This window comes from Typopeltis vanoorti, chromosome 3, assembly GCF_054136105.1.
Source record: "Typopeltis vanoorti isolate ZY-2024b chromosome 3, IOZ_Tvanoo_1.0, whole genome shotgun sequence".
NCBI lineage: Eukaryota > Metazoa > Arthropoda > Arachnida > Uropygi > Thelyphonidae > Typopeltis > Typopeltis vanoorti.
In genome coordinates, this window is record NC_143551.1 from 49325371 (window position 1) to 49343959 (window position 18589).

At 35.2% G+C, this 18589-nt stretch overlaps 1 protein-coding gene across 1 annotated transcript in view; it reads right to left on the bottom strand.

Annotated features, from left to right (window-relative positions):
* LOC150108112 (cytosolic 5'-nucleotidase 3-like) overlaps positions 1–18589 on the bottom strand; it is a 133776-nt gene that overhangs the window by 15588 nt on the left and 99599 nt on the right. Inside the window, exon 6 of the mRNA XM_090390601.1 lies at positions 14172–14261. Coding sequence (XP_090246727.1) covers positions 14172–14261 — 90 coding nt within the window. The remainder of the gene's footprint in view (positions 1–14171; positions 14262–18589) is intronic.

Here is an 18589-nt window from a genome sequence, read left to right on the forward strand (position 1 = left end):
CTTTCTGATATTCTCTAGCAAGATTAGGAAAGTCAAGTGAAATTCATGCTGCTAAACAAAGACCTGTTATTTCTTGTAAAAAAAACTTACTTCACTTTCCATTAACTCTACAGTTAAGATCAGATTTCTCTTCTGATGCTAGTGCTGATTTACACTTCTGGAATTTCCTGGCACAAACACGTTATGTCCATAGCCTCTTCAGCATCCTAAAAAAATCTGGTATCCTCTTCCATTCAAAATACTATTTCTCACCTATATATATATATATATATATATATATATATATATATATATATATGTGTCAAAGATACCAAGCTATTTTAAAGTCAAGGCAACTCGTGGTAAAGGTGGATACGCTCTGATCACTATTCTTAATATTTACCCTAAATATTAAGGGTAAATATATTAAGAATAGTGATCAGAGCTTAGCCACCTTTACCATGAGTTGCCTTGACTTGCACTACGTGGGGTCACCTAGACTTGCAATACTTGCAGGCGCAAACTTGACTTACTTGTCTGTTTGCTTACTTGGGAAATGGAGTAAAACCAGGTTTAAAAAAGCTTGGTATCTTTAACATTTATTACACCCAAGGTAAAATATTTTCTACACATATATATATATATATATAATTTATGTGTTTTTCTAGCTGGTTTGTCTGTTTTGCAGGATGAAAAACCTGCAAACTCACCTTCTGTTGAACAGCCCTAATAAAGGTTCTCTGCATCCTAGACAGGATTCAAATCCAGGTCTTTCCAGCTGAAGGGCATCATCATTAATAATGCTGAGCTATGGAGGCTCATTCTTCTAACACTATATACTATTTTCAATATTTGGGATGTAGAAGAGGGTAATCTGCTTAATATATAACTCCTTTCAGTCTCACAGATGTTTTGTTTATACATTATTCTTTTTCTACATATATTTTCACAGAATCTACTCTATTGAATTGCCACCATCATTCCTCTGCTATCCCTCTAAGCATATAGCTTTCTCCTTCAACTCTGCTTCTTCAAACAGCCTTCACCCACACTATTTTTTCATTTTTCAGCATTTTAAAAAATATCACCAGGTTCCTTCTTTCTCATTAACACTTGTTCACATATGCATTTCATGCTCCAGATTTTGTGACCTGAGCAGTTGAAATTTAAAAAACAACAACAACAATAATAATAAACACATATATTTTATTATATATCATCAAATTCCTTACATGTATCATATCCTGTACACAACACATGTGTACATGACAGTACAAAAAGGGTGTACAGGATATGAGAGTACTACATGAAAAACTTACATTACTAACTTCCTATCTACAATTTTCCTCCAAATCAATCTGTTACCTGTCAAGACTCTAATTATCAGATCTTATATTTCTATCTTCTAAAGAACTTTTTACCTATATCTTTGTCTTCTTCTGGCAAAGATAGCCTCGCCAACCTAGCAAAGAACACTTGTTTTGCTAATCTTTACTCTCCCATTCTGTTTAAGTGACCATACCATGTTCTGCTAACACATTCCTGGATACTAACAATGTCAAGTTCTTTCCTAATATCCTTGTCACTGATGCCATCTGTTCATGCCCCGTAGTCTTTCTCAGGACTCTCATATCTGCAGTATCTAGTCTTTGGTCAAGTGTTTTACTTCTAACCCAGCTCTCAAATCCATAAGTTAAAAGTGGTTTGAACACTGTCTTGTATACAGCTAATACAGTGTTTGGACTAATTTCTCTCTTATTCCATATAAATTTATTTAGTTGACTTCCTACCATAACAGCTTTGTTGATTCTGTTGTCTATTTCCATATTTAATTTACCATCATCATCATCATCATCATCAAATTCCTGCCATGTACCCTCAAGGGGTGTACAGGATATGATAGTAGTACATGAAAAAAACTACATCATTACTAACTTCCTATCTACAATTTTCCTCCAAATCAGTCTGTTACTTGTCAAGACTCCAACATTATCAGATCTTATATTTCTATCGTATAAGGCACTTTGTACCGTATCAATCCACCTATATCTTGGTCTTCCTCTGGGTCGTTTTGCTGCCAACCTGGCAGAGAACACTTGTTTTGCCAATCTTTCCTCGCCCATTCTGTTTAATAATTTACTATCTTCACTAAAAATTGTGCTTGAGTAGCTGAAATGTTTTACTTGTTTTATAGGTTCTCCATTCACAATGCAGTTAATATTTTCAGTGCTTCTGTCTATTTTCATTGCCTTTGTCTTGTTATTGCTGATCTTCATACCATATCTATTACAACAGTTATTCAATTTAGTCAGGGAATCTTGCAGACTTGTATTGAATTTATTTAAATGTATAACATCGTCCGCATAAAGCAAAAGTGGTATTAAACCTGATATCAAAGAGATTAACATCTCTTTGATATCAGGTTTAATACCACTTGTCTTCATAATGTGATCCACATAGATAATGAATAACAGAGGGGATGAATGTGCATCCTTTTCTGACACCAGATTTAACATCAAAACAATCTTCCTGTACTTCCTTCAATTCAAACTGCTGACTCAAATAAAGACAAAGTATTGCTTGATATAATGCCCCATTGACACCATATAATTGTAGCATTTTGAATTGCTTTTCTCTTGGCATCTTGTCATATGCATTTTCCAGATATACAAAACTTAAATACAGAGCTTTGTTATATTCCCATCATTTCTTAACTATTTGTCGTAAAATGAAAATCTGATCCTGACAGTCTCTATTTGGCCTGAATCCAACTTGTTCTTCCCCAAGCTTCCCTTCCACAATCCATCTCAACTGTTTCTCAAGTATACTTGCATAAATCTAACCAGGAACACTCAGTAGAGAAATACCTCTGTAATTCTCACATTCAGTTTTATATCCCTTTTTATATATGGGTACTATGAGAGCTCTACTCCAATCATCAGGAATTCGTCCCTTTCTCCAAGTCATCTCCACACGTGAGCATTTCCGGTCAAATATCATCTACTCCAGCTGCCTTTCCACATTTCAGGCTTTTGATGACTTTTTCTACTTCAAGTACTGATATATATTCCTGATTGTATGTTCTGTTGAATGTATTTTTACTACTGTGCTATCACTGCTTGTTTTATTTAGCAATTTTTCGAAGTAATTAGTCCATACATCAAGGATATCTTTTTCTCCAGTTTTCATGTCACCTTTATCATCTCTAATTCTTATTACAGCACTCTTTTCTCAATTTCTGAACTTTTTCAACAGCCTCCAGAATATCTTGCCCACTTTCTGATATTTATTTTCTATGTTCTTACCAGTCTGCGTGGTTAGCCTAGTGGCTATGCGCTCCGCAACCATATGCCTGGGAAAGGAGTGTCCTAGGTTCGATTCCCATCGAAGACGTGAGGAGCTTCAGGATCTTCCTCAGTCATAGCCAAGTTAGCCAGTCTTGGGAATGGATAGCAGCCCCCCCCCCCCCCCCCCCCTGCGTTTATCTGGGGTTTATATTCCCTCAAGCAGGCAAACCAGTCCAGTGAACATACATGGATTACAGTCATGAATATCACCCTTAGGGAATGCAGCAGAGGAGTGGCGAACCAGCTGCATTAATACGCCAGTAACCTCTCATTGGGAGGGGACTCAACCCATTCTAGGACGGACGAGAAGGATAGGATAGTATGTTCTTACCAAAGTCTTCCCATGACTTTTGTTAGCTAGTTTTACAGTGTTTAGCTTTCTTACATTTTTGTTTCTGTATTCTCTAAGAGCACAAGCTGACTTATTCACCAGGAACTTCTGATATGCTTTCTTCTTTTCCTTCGCTGCCTCTTTAACTACCTATATTCACCATGGAGTTCTGATTTTCTCTCCTTGCAGACAACTTCACCACATGCTTGTTTAGCTGAATCAATCAGGATTTTCTTCAAGGCTTGCCACTGAATCTCCAAGGTTTGATTCCTGTTCTCAAACTCTTTCATTTTTTCTTCAATAATCTTTGTGTATTTTAGTCTATAGTTCACATTTGAGAGCTGCTCAACCTTTATTCGCTTTAAAACTTTCTTACATGTCATTCTTTTCGATATGAAATTCAATTTTATCCTGCTCAAGACTAAATAGTAATCACTTCCAATTTCAAATCCTCTGTACACTCTGTTGTCCTGCACTTGGGAGAAAACATCACTATCAACAATAACATAGTCAATGAGACTTTTCTTATTCCTTGCATCTTCTCTCCATGTGAATTTGTGCACATTTTTTATGTTTTAACATTGTGTTAGTAATAAATAGTCCATATCCTGAGCAGAAATCCAACAGGTATTTGCCATTATTATTAACTTTGCTCTTTTTCCAAAATATTTTTGTATGTCTGACAATCATTTCCTACTCTGCTATTTAGATCCCCAACAAGGACCAACTTTTTCCTTTTTCATTGTGTCAGTTGCTTTCTCTAAAGCCTCAAAAAATTACTCCACTTCTATTTTAGTAGAACCTTCTGTGGGCCATAGGCACAAATAAGTCTCATTATCCAGTTCCCCATTCTGATATTTGCCCACATCACTGCCAACCATTCAAGATTAGCCTCGTATTTAGTGCTGAATACTATAGCTTCTCCTTCTTTTCCCTGATTGTTATTGCCTGAATTATAACATTTTGTATTTATTGCTTAGAAAGATCTCACCAGTTTTTGTCTTTTTTGTTTCAGTCACCCTATTATGTTGATCTGGTACTTATCCAATTCCTCAGTCAGCTTCATTGCTTTACTATTCAGGCTTCTTATGTTGCTAGTACCAATATTGAACTCTGGTGATATTGAGTAGGGATGTGTTTCAGGATTTGTTTCAGTATCTGACTATTTGCCGTTCGCTTCGCCCTGGTTCCCTGGCGAAAACAACGGGCCCTTGTTTAACCAGGCAACACCCCACCTGCATGAACTTCTGTAATGTTGTAACATCATTTTACATTGTAGTTTAAGCCAATAAGAATATAATTTGGTCAGCAAAATCCCAAATTGTCAGCCTGTCCTCATTCATTCAGTATCCATTTAGATACCTAACAGGGTGTACCATGAGAAGGTCAAAATTGGACATTAGGTCAGAAGTCCAAATCAGCTCTCTACATTCCTTTAAAGGCTACATGGAGGTCTTCTCTCAGTTATACAGCTTTGACCCTTAAGCACCCCAGTTTATTATATATTTATTCATAAATTATTCCTTTTTTATATTTTATTTTATATCATTTAGGCAGTGATTAACAGTAAGATGACCTCCACACAGCCTATCCCAGTCAATTCTTGGCAAAGAATGCAGAGAATTGACTGAGACTTCAAAACCAATCATCAATATTCTCCTTCCTATGTCCATTATTAGGTATTTACCATAATGCTAAATAAACGAGAAAGGAGAGGAAATTTGGGATACTTAGCCAACTAAACTGTATTTTGTATTGGCTTCATCCACAACTATGAGCTTGAGGATACTACATATCAAATTTTATGCAAGTGAGGAATATTCTCTGGTTTAACAATGTTCCCCCTCAACTGTTTTCATTAGGGAACCTCAAATTCTGTTGGGGGGGGAAAAAGTACCGTCAATGTAAGAAACATCAATGGTATTAAAAGGGGTGGAGCAAGCAGAGGAAGTGCAGTAATATCATGTAGATAGAGCAGGTGTTGCTGAGACAAAGGTGACTAAAACAGATGAAATGCTTCTAAATAAAAACTAAGATGATTCATTCAAGCAATAGCAATCCGAGAAAAGAAATATCTATAATAAGGTTATATATAGTAAAGTAATAGCTGTAGAAATAGCTTTTTAACAGTTTCTGTCAGTGATAACTGATTTAATTAAATATGCCATTTTCTTTTTCATACAGTCTGTACTGCATTATGTCTGCACTCCTAGAATTTACAGTCTGCCAAAAATATACAAAATAAATGCACCACACCACAATGACCGATAGGTGAAGGAGTTGACAGCCCTAATTATCACTTACCCAAGAAACTACTGGCAGCACTCAAGGAGTTAGCAGGGTCATTCCCCCTCATACAAAAAAAAAAAATACATAACCCTTCATCAACAAAATTAAGACCATCACACTGAACAATAAAGATTTATTAGCCAGCTTTGATGTAACTGCCCTTTTCATGAATGTTCCAATTAATGACATGATTCTTCCCCTAAAAGAACAAATTTTCACTTAATATTACAACCCTCTTTGCCCTTGCGCTCTGCTCCAGTAATTTTGGTGGGTAGCAAAATAATTTCTACCTAAAAAAGAAGGTATGGCCATTGTTACGGCCAAAGTTATATGGAAGACTTTGGGTAACGAGCTCTAGATTCAACATCTAAAAACCCTAAGTTTGGCTCAGATATACTTGCCATTTGGCTCCATGGTCACCAAACTTGAAATACATCCTAAGCCACCTGAACAAACAACACAAATGCATCCAATTTACCTTCAAGATTGAAAATAGTACTCTTTCTTTTCTAAGCACACTTGTCACATCTTCTCCTCTTCACTGTCTACCATAAACCTACACAAAAGCTGATACATACACAAAGACTCATTACCACCATCCAGCACAAAAACCAAGTGTCATCAATAACCTCAAACATAGATCCCTAACAACTTGCTCTGATGAGCAGCCTCTGAAGAATGAGTAACAAGTTATAAGCAAAAGCTTTATAAAGAATGGCTACAACATAAAAACGGTTAACAAAAAACAATTAACAGGATATAAAAAGGATTACAACAATGCCATAGCTGTTCCATACATTAGACTGAAAAAATAGACAGAACACTGCGTACATGCAATATTAAAGTGACATTCAAACTACTCACAAAACTAAAAAATCTACTCAGCTCCTCTAAAGATTCCCTTCCCTACCTTGTCTACCCAGGGATATACAAAATCCACTGCACCTGTAATTTACCTTACATAGGAGAAACAGGATGCATATTCCCAATAAGAAAAGATGAACACAAACACATTGAATTTCTTCATTATGGGAAAATCATACCTTTCTGATCATGCATTTCAAACATACTACAGAAATGATTGGAAATGCACTTAGTCCCTACATTGTGCCAAAAACGTAGTATGAAAGAAAATTCAAAGAAGCATGAGAGATGGTGATTCATCATCCGAATTTCAAAAAGAATGATTAGCAATTCCAATAATTAGAAGACTCATTTGCAACTCATATAGCATTCATGTGTAGAACATCAGAACACCAAAACCATCCAAACATAAGAAAACCTGTGTCAGTGGACAAAAAACAGAACCTAAAGATTACAAGATGTAGAGAAGTTAATGAGTAGCAATTGATGTAGTTCCACTTTTATTATTATTTTTATTTATTTTATATAATAATTTTTTTAAAATTTAACTCTTCCCTTCTTTCTTTCTCTCACCAGAGGTCAGGCTATGGAAACTGTTAACGAAGCAGTTATGTTATGGCTTACTTAATACGTATTGTGATGTAGCTTGTGTTTTAGTTCATATGTATGTATTCCTGATGATGACTATGGAGAAAAGAGTGCTGTAAAAGGAGTTAGAGATGATAAAGGTGACATGAAAATGGGAGAAAAATATATCCTTGAAGTATGGAGTAATTACTTTGAAAAATTGCTAAATGAAACAAGCAGTGAGGACAGCAGAGTGGTAAAAAACACTGACCAGGCATGTGGTCAGGAATACATATCCATACTTGAAGTAGAAAAAGCCATCAAAGGCTTGAAATGTGAAAAGGCAGCAGGAGTAGATGATATTCGACAAGAAATACTGAAGTACGGTGGTATAAAAGTCTTACAGTGGCTGCACTGCATAGTTCAGAATGCCTGGACAGAGGGACGAATTCCCGATGATTGGAGTAGAAATAAAACTGAATGTGACAATTACAGAGGTATTTCTCTACTGAGTGTTCCTGATAAGATCTATGCAAGTATACTTGAGAAACGGTTGAGAAGAATTGTGGAAGAAAAGCTTGGTGAAGAACAAGCTGGATTCAAGTCAAATAGAGGCTGTCAGGATCAGATCTTCACTTTACAACAAATAGTGGAGAAATCATGGGAATATAACAAAGATCTGTATTTAAGTTTTGTCGATTTGGAAAAGGCATATGATAAGGTGCCAAGAGAGAAGCTGTTCAACACGTTACAGTTATATGGTGTCAATGGGGCATTATATCAAGCAATACTTAGTATTTTTATTTGAGTTGTAAGTCAGCAGTTAGAATTGAAGGAAGTACAGGAAGATGGTTTAATGTTAAATCTGGTGTGAGACAAGGATGTACATTATCCCCTCTGTTATTCATTATCTATATGGATCACATTAGGAAGGAAAATGGTATTAAACATGATATCAGAATTCGAGATGTTAATGTCAGCTCTTTGCTTTATGCGGATGATGTTATACTTCTAAATAAATCCCCTACAAGTTTGCAAGATTCCCTGACTAAATTGAATAACTGTTGTAATAGATATGGTATGAAGGTCAGCATTAAAAAGACAAAGACAATGAAAATAGGTAGAATCGTTGAAAATGTCAACTCTGTTGTGAACGGGGAACCTATGGAACAAGTAAAACATTTCAGCTACTTAGGCACGATTTTTAGTGAAGATGGTAAATTAAATATGGAAATAGACAACAGAATCAACAAAGCTGGTATGGTAGGAAGTCAGTTGAATAAATTCATATGGAATAAGAGAGAAATGAGTCGGAACACTAAATTAGCTGTATACAAGACAGTGTTCAAACCAATTTTAACTTATGGATTTGAGAGCTGGGTCAGAAGTAAAACACCTGACCAAAGACTAAAGACCGCAGATATGAGAGTCCTGAGAAAGATTAGAGGCATAAACAAATGGCATCAATGGCAATATCATGTTAAAAACTAGGATATTAGGAAAGAACTTGACATTGTCAGCATCCAGGAATGCATTACCAGAGCTAATCTCAGGTGGTATGGTCACTTAAACAGAATGGATGAAGAAATATTAGCAAAACAAGTGTTCTCTGCCAGGTTGGCAGGAAAATGACTCAGAGGAAGACCAAGATATAGGTGAATTGATACGGTACAAAGTGCCTTAGACGATAGAAATATAAGATCTGATAATGTTGCAGTCTTGACAAGTAATAGACTGATTTGGAGGAAAATTGTAGATAGGAAGTTAGTAATGATGTAAATTTTTCATGTAGTACTATCATATCCTGTACACCCCTCGAGGGTACATGGCAGGAATTTGATGATGACTTTGATATAGAGGTTGAAACATCAAAGGTTAATTTATCTTAATTTTGAGTAAAATAATTGCTTTAACACAGTCTAACAGGACTAAAATTTCATTACACTTTCTAATCAATATCTTTGTTCCATAAAAGTCTATTATTTGTCACACCTCCAATTGGAATGGCTTTTTTTTTTGTTTGAAGATTGTCTTATATACTGCAAACTTGCAATTCTGGCCTGATTTCTCTCTTTATATACATTTATTCAACTGGCTTCTGATGATACTAGTCTTTCTTATTTTATTATCTATTTTCAAATTTAATCTGCTATCTTTCGTAAAAATTGTGTCTAAATTCGAGCAGGACAAAAATGAATATCACAATTGAGATAAACACACACACATCTTAAAAGTCGAGCAGCTTTCGCTGACTCAATCAGGGAAGCATGTAGTAACTTTCTTTGCAAGAATAGGAAACATAAAAACACCACAGACATTTATTGAAGCAGTCTGTGAAAAAAATCAAAATGTTCTTATCATCACTTGTGAGCATCAGCAGTGCTCACAAATATCACAAAAACAACATAATGCTTTGGAAGTTACTAAAAAAAGCTTAGAAGTGGAGGAAAGAGTATTGTAAAAAGAAATCAGAGATGACAGGGAGATAGTAAAAACTGAGAATAAGAATATTCTACTTGTCAAAAGTTGGATTAGAAATAATGCAGCTGATCAAAAACTGAGCAACAGAAATGAGTTTTGTATACAATTAAAGTAAACAGATAGTATCAATGGTAGAATATTTTAAAAATGAAGATTTCAGGAAAAAAAATTGATATTATTTAGATTAGCTCTGCTTATACATTCTTGAATATTAACAATATGAAGCTCTTTTCTGATATCCTTGAATTTAATATTGTTTTGCTATCAATATCATATGTTTCCTCTCCTAATTTCACCACTTTCATATCTGAGGTTGCTAAGCTTTGATCAAAGTTTGATAACTCAATAAACTCTCAGATTCACAAGTTAAAACTTGTTTGAAAATGCTTCATATACTGCTGGATTCTGACAATAGTAGCCTCATGTGTTTAATAAAATATTTAATTTGCTATCTTCAGTGGAAAAAAAAAAATAAATAAATAAAAACCTTCAAGACAGACTCAAGAAGTTAAAGAGACAGTCTGGATAAAGAAGAAACCACATCAAAAGTTTCTTGACAAAACAACAGGCACTGTGACAGAACATAGAAAAAAAATGCAAGAAAGCTATTCTGTAAAAGTAGCATAGCTTTCTTACACCTTTAACGCTGGGAAAAGTCTGGCTACTGGTTAGACAGAATTTAGTGGGCTTTGTTATTTAGACCCCTTACAAAAATTTGTCAAGCCATTCCAATTAATGCTTCATTCTGAATATTTGCAGGGGCACAAGGGGAAAAATATTGCATACTGAAAATTATATATTGAAAGCAGTCTGTGAAAAATAATTCTGCTCAGTATGTATGGAATTGAATAAAATTTGAGCTTTAGGATATGCATGAGATTAAAATTTGGTGTTAATCAGATGATTTTTATTCACAAAATGATTCAACCTGATATTATTAATAATTCTGCACTGGCTAATGGAATTTAATGAAATTTGGGATTCAGAATCTCTATTAAAACTTGTTTAATTATTTAATTTTGGTTTCGATTGAACTATTTGAAGAAGCAAAATTAAGCAAAAAAAAAAAAATACGTGGGCTGTTCAATAAGTAATAAGACTAATTTTACTGTGGCGAAACCACTCATCACAATATTAATTTCTTTGGAATAAAGAAATGATGCTGTCGGTTGAGCTTTAGGATATGCATGAGATTAAAATTTGGTGTTAATCAGATGATTTTTATTCACAAAATGATTCAACCTGATATTATTAATAATTCTGCACTGGCTAATGGAATTTAATGAAATTTGGGATTCAGAATCTCTATTAAAACTTGTTTTATTATTTAAATTTTGGTTTCATTTCAACTATTTGTAGAAGCAAAATTAAACAAAAAAAAATACGTGGGCTGTTCAATAAGTAATAAGACTAATTTTACTGTGGCAAAACTCTGTATTAACAAAAGAGATTGATAGATGGCGTATACGGGCTGATGTGCCAGAGTGTCACGTGACTAAACGCAAGCTTGTTTCGGCACGACCAGTCTTTGAAATAGAAGTGTCCTTGGAACAGCGTTATGCGATTAAATTTTGTGTGCATTTGCAAAAATCGGAATCAGACACTTTTAACATGATACACGAAGCTTTCCACGATGAAGCAATGTCGAGGGCAAGTGTTTTTCGCTGGCATAAAACTTTTAAGGAAGGAAGACAAAATGTGGAAGATCTTGAATGTGAGGGAAGACCTTCAACTTCCATCACAGAGACAATGATCAACACAGCAGCGATTATCATCAAGCACGTCAAAAGGAAGCGTCCATTGCTGAAGAATGGCTTCTTATTGCACCACGATAATGCAAGGCCACATATTGCTGGTTGAATAGTGGAAGTTATGCAGAAGAACAACACAGATATCCTACCACACCCTCCATACAGTCCTGATCTCGCACCGTGCGATTTCTGGCTGTTTCCTCAGCTCAAGAAACCATTAAGAGGCCGCCATTTCGAAAGCAACAAAGCATGTGTAAAAGCTGCAGAGGTAGTTTTGAAAGAACTCTCAAAAAACAGACTTTCAAATGTGTTTAAGAAGTGGACACAACGTTGGGACAAATGCATCGCGTCTCACGCTAGTTACTTTGAAAAATACCATGTAAATGATGACGATTAAAGGTAATCTGTTTTCTGTATAAATATAGTCTTATTACTTATTGAACAGCCTACGTATATATATATATATATATATATATATGTGTGTGTAGAAAGTATTTTGCCTTGGGTATAATAAATGTTAAAAATACCAAGCTATTTTAAACCTGGTTTTACTCCATTTCCCAAGTAAGCAAACAGACAAACAAGTCAAGTTTGCACCTGCAAGTGTTGCAAGTCTAGCTGATTGTAGTTACCTTGAGTTACTTTGTTCCTGCACGTAGTGCAAGAACAAGGTAACTCATGGTAAAAGTAGAATAAGCTCTGATCACTAATCTTAATATTTACCCTTAATGCAAAGCACATCTCCTGGAGGAGATGTATGATGCTTTGTATTAAAGGCAAGGGGCCACTACCCAGACCGGTTTCAACCTTATGAATAAGTAAAGCCGTCTCTAAAAATTCGGATGATCCCTAGGCCACTCAATTGGGGGCGAAATACCGTCCATCTCAGTGTTGGCTCCACTCAGTGATGGCCTTCCACCCACCACCACCACCAAGCAGAACCGCTCATATTCCGAAGAAAAGCATTCACCGGGCTGTGCCGGAAAACACTTTCCCCGGAGACTCAAATTGCTCCCTTAAGGCAAAAACCTTAAGAGAGTGAACTTATAATAGCCCCCAACCGGTTTCGACCTTTATTGAGGTCTCACTAGTGGGAGCCAGGCTAGAAATACCAAGATTTTAGTAATACAGAGCTTATAAGTATTTTACCAGAACAAGTTACCATAAGGTGTTTTAACCTTATTAAATAAAAATCTCAGGAGGAGATATAAATGTAGAAAGTATTTTACCTTGGGTATAATAAATGTTAAAAATACCAAGCTATTTTAAACCTGGTTTTACTCCATTTCCCAAGTAAGCAAACAGACAAACACGTCAAGTTTGCACCTGCAAGTCTAGCTGATCCTGCACATAGTGCAAGACCAAGGCAACTCATGGTAAAAGTAGAATAAGCTCTGATCACTAATCATAATATTTACCCTTAATGCAAAGCACATCTCCTGGAGGAGATGTATGATGCTTTGTATTAAAGGCAAGGGGGCCACTACCCAGACCGGTTTCGACCTTTATTCATCTAGAAATACCAAGATTTTAGTAATACAGAGCTTATAAGTTACCATAAGGTGTTTTAACCACATCTCCTTGTGGATATGTATAATGCTATGCATGAAGGGAAGGGCCACTACAGGGACTGTTTCGAATTTAATAAGGTTAAAACACCTTATGGTAACTTGTTCTGGTAAAATATTATAAGCTAAATACTTATTATTACTAAAATCTTGGTATTTCTAGCCTGGCTCCCACTGATGAGACCTCAATAAAGGTCGAAACCGGTCTGGGTAGTGGCTCCTTGCCTTTAATACAAAGCATCATACATCTCCTCCAGGAGATGTGCTTTGCATTAAGGGTAAATATTAAGATTAGTGATCAGAGCTTATTCTACTTTTACCATGAGTTGCCTTGGTCTTGCACTACGTGCTGGATCAGCTAGACTTGCAACACTTGTAGGGGTGCAAACTTGACTTGTTTGTCTGTTTGCTTACTTGGAAAATGGAGTAAAACCATTTTCCAAGTAAGAAAATACTTGGGTTTAAAATAGCACGGTATTTTTAACATATATATAAATAATGCACTATACCTTTGGCACACATTGATTTTTGTAAGCGTACCATCACTTGACAGTGTTCTTGGATTGATGTCAGTCTCTCACAAGAAAACAATCAAAGTATTGACAATTCAAGTCTGAACAATATAATATAAACTGTATTATATATAAATAACTATAAGAGGTGCCAACCATAATGTCTATATGGTCAAATGGTGTAATGATGCATTTGAAATATTTTTTCAACAAATGAATCATTTTAATTACAAAATTAAGCAAAACAAAATAATGTCTACATATGCCAGAAACAATTCTGGGTTCAATTATTGTGATAATCAATGGTCTCACTGTCAAAGCATGCTATTACAAAATGCATATGTGTGTGTGACAGAGAGAGAGAGGGAGATTATCTGTAGTAATTTTTTTTTTCTAAATGGTTTTGTAAACTGAGCACAATTTACAAATACAAGACACTACTCATGCAAAACTTTTTTTTTTTTTAAATGAGGTGTTCTTACCTAAGCATAGCAGTTGATGACTCCACCATCTCTGAGAAATCTGATTTCTTAATCCCGCCATGCATCAGCAAATTATGTGACTGAGTATACCTAGAAACCATAATAAATTAGTTATTAAGTGAATTGATTACAATATAAATACTAGAATATTCAACATAAATGCAATATGAAAATTTAACCTTGTTAGAAAATTTATTCTCAAGATTTATTATTTAAGGTGATTAAATATTTCAGAGGATTAGGAAATAAATCACAGACCTACAATAATGCTATGGGAAAATTTGGATGAAAAAAAGTATGGCCAATGGTGTGATAGATGGTTTGATAACACCATCCTCCCACTCCCAGAAGTATGGTGTTATCAAAATCTTAGCAAATAGAGCTGGAACCATCTACTCAGACTAGCCTCTCCACTGAAATTGATCACATTCAAAATACTTTGTTAGCTAATGGCTTCCCCTTCAAATCAACACAGCCTATGTATCCTCTAAACCTAACTCCTCCCAAAATCCAGAACATAAAAAATTCCATTGCCATCCTCCCTACATCTGGGGCACCTCAGAAAAAATTGCAGACATTTCTTAAAAATGTATAAACATATAGCTCTCCTTCTGGCCATACCAAAAATTAATTATTCTTATCAGCTCACCAAAAGATCCTTCCATTATCTAGTCATCCTGTGGTCTATAATATCTCTTGCTCCTTCAAACTTACATCCTTTGGACAACCTAAAAAAACTGCTAATATCTGTCTAGAAGAACACAGACACTATGTCAATCATCTGTTCCAGGGTGGAAGAACATGAATGGATACAGATCACTGGACAATGTAAAAAAAAAAAAAAATTCTCTCTTATACAAAACAGATTTAAATCAGATTATTTGGCCGCATCTCATTGCCAAAACTCTATGAGACCAATATTTTGAGACCTTCAGCAAGATTCCATCACTGCACCAATAGAGGACAATGTAGGAACCCACCTTTTACAATCAGTCTGTATTTGCCTTCCTGATGGTATGCCTGCTTGCACGTGCTTTTAGCATATTTCTTTCTGCCCAAGAAGATGCCTCAGTGACTAAGGAGAAATATTGGCTTAGTAATCTAATTAGCTGATAAGCTTAATTAGTTAATTCTTATCTTTAGACATTTTCTTCACTATATCAGTCTGTAGTGAAATAAGTCTATAAATGATCTAGTATTTAGGCTTATGTACTGGTTTAAACTCATTATAAAGTTTAATGGAATGAATACAGCAGAGAAACAATAAAATATAAGTTTATTAGATCCAATATTTTGTCTCTGTCACAGAGACATCACCTGGGATACAATCTCAAAACTGTATGAGTACACACAAAAGAACTCAAAACAATAAACAATAAGCCTCTTAGGACTATGCTCTTAGGACTATTTTAGTCTAATTTTTTCCACTTATTTTGAGTTCTTTTGTGTGTGCTTATACAGTTTTGAGATTATCCCAGGTGATGTCTCTGTCACAGAGACAAAATATTGGATCTAATAAACTTATATTTTATTGTTTCTCTGCTGTATTCATTCCATTAAACTTTATAATGAGTTTAAACCAATAAGACACCATCAGGGATACAACCAGAGATTGTATCCCTGAGGGTGTCTTATATAGGATCTAATAAACTTATATTTTATTGTTCCTCAGTGCTGTATCCATTCGATTAAACCTTATAATGAGTTAAAATGATCACTTCTGATATGTGCAGCTTTTATAAAGTTCAATGCAATCTATGGCATGCAGTTCAGCAGTGGAATCTGACCACGTATTATGCTGTTTGGAAAGAAAGGACAGCTTCAGCAAATACTACTAAAAATTCTGATTATGAGCTGTCTGTGTAGAATGATAGAAATCTGGTTACTGCTCTGTATGTTTTAAAGACCTGACTGTAGACAGAAGAATGGGCAGATTGTTTCTTAAGCTAGTCTTCGAAATCAGGGAGAAAAATGACTGGTGGAAGAGCATTTTATGGCATGCATATTAGACGTTACTGTATTTATGCAGCACTGTCTACCATGATACCAAAACTACGAAAATTATTTATTACACCAATCAAAGTAACATATAGCAGTCTGGTGCATGTCTCACAAATCTTCTCAATAAGGATGAAAAATGACTGCTCATATAGAATATCATCTGCAAAAACTTTATTTTAATTGTATATTGAACAGACTAGTGATGTCATCAAGACAGCAGCAATGATATGTTCATTGTCATGATATAACTAAATATGCTAGTTACACCTCTGATAGTGGACAGGATTCTATCTAGTAATAATTCAAATATTCTTCAATGCTTATAATTCTTGCCTAGTGTGATTCTGACTATTGCATCATTAAAAGAAATTAATAACAGGTTAAAATACACTGTAAGATAAAATGAAACCAGATGTGACTGTTTTGTTTATTTGACTATCAGAAACAGTGTGTATTGTTTAACTGAACGATACCTCAGGTGGCATGAAATTTCTTCGCACTGCACCTTTATTTTGTTTGGTTTTTAGCTAATACAGAAAACAATTTAATTGACTGAGGCCTTCCAAATGAAACTGGAGAAATGAAATTTCTGCAAAGGGCAGCAGGATATACTCTCTGGGACACAAAAAGAAGCAGAGAAATATGTAACAAACTAAAATTAGACTCAGTATTGGATAAATATGAAGGAAAAGATTAAAGATATAATTAAAACAGAAAAACTGCTCAGGAAAGGAGAAATAATGAAGGCCACAGGAAATTTGAAGGAAGTATAGTAGCATTTGAATGCAGAGTTTCAACAACAAGCCAGAAGAGACAAGGAAAAATACTTTAACCAGGAATGCCAACAAATAGAAGACCAAAACAAGAAAGGAAAAACAAGAGATCTTTTCAAAAAGATCAGAGAACTAACAGGGAAGTTTAGTGCCAAGGTGACAATATTGAAAAGTAAACACAAAGGATATCTTACAGAAGCTGCAGACATCCAAGAAAGAGTACACAGAAGCCCTTTACAAAAAGGAAATTACTGAGAAATTTGAAGAGCAGGATTATACACAGGAGGGCCAGTACCACTGGAGGGTGAAGTGAGGTGGGCACTGCAACAGCTAGCCAGTAAGAAAGCACCAGGAGGAGATGGAATACCCATTGAGCTGCTCAAAGCCATGAAAGAAGAGGCAGTTAACATTTTAACAGCTCTATGTCAGTGAATTTGGATCACAACTACATGGCCTAGTGAATGGAAAAAATCAGTTTATATACCTTTATTGAAGAAAGGCGATGCAAGAGAGTGCAAAAATTACAGAACTATAGCACTGATTTCTCATGCAAGTAAAGTCTTACTTAAGATCATTCAGAAAAGATTGGAACCATTCATGAAGAGAGAAATGCCAGATGAACAGGCAGGATTTTGAAAAGGCAGAAGAACAAGAGATCAAATCGCCAATGTGAGATGGATAATAGAAAGAGCACAGGAATATCAAAAGAATGTCTACCTTTGTTTCCTTGACTACAGCAAGGCTTTTGATTCTGTAGATTATGTGAAACTGTGGAATGTGTTAAGAACAATGGGAGTACCAGAGCATTTCATTATCCTTCTGAGGAATCTTTATTATGAACAAGAAGCTACTGTCCAAACAGATCTTGGAGAAACTGAGTATTTCACAACAGGTAAAGGGAGTGCGACAAGGATGTATTTTATCTCCGTACCTGTTTATCTTATACAGCAAATACATTTTAAGAATGGCAGGGCTGGAGGAATCTGTAGTTGGAATTAAAATTGGTGGGAAAAATATTAATAATTTGAGGTATGCAGATGATACCACCTTGCTAGCAGAATGCAAAGAAGATATGGAGGAACTTATTATGAAAGTTAAAGAAGAAAGTTCTTTTGTCAAAAAGACAAAAGTTATGGCAACATGCGAACTTAATGATTTTGAAGTAGATGGGGAAAAAATGGAAGCAGTTAACAATTTTGTGATCCTAGGATCCCGAATTGATAAAGATGAGTTATTGTACTGAAAAAGTTAGAAGAAGATTATTACTTGGAAAGAAAGCAATGACAAATTTAAGCAAGATTGTGAAAGCAGTGGTATTCCCTGTGGTACTGTATGGATGTGAAAGTTGGATCCTGAGAAAGGAAAGAAGGAAGATAGATGCATTTGAATTATGGGTTTGGAGACGCTTATTATGGACTGCAAAGCAAACCAATAAATCAGTGATAGACAGAATAAAGCGAGATTGCTTCCTCGAAGCTATGATCATCAAGCAAGATTTGTCATACTTTGGACATATGAGAGCAAATGACAACAGTCTGGAGAAGATGATGATGCTTGCTAAAGTTGATGGAAGCAAGAGAAGAGGAAGACCAAGAATTAGATGAGTGGATGGAGTTAAAGAAGCAACTGGAATGCACTTGGAAA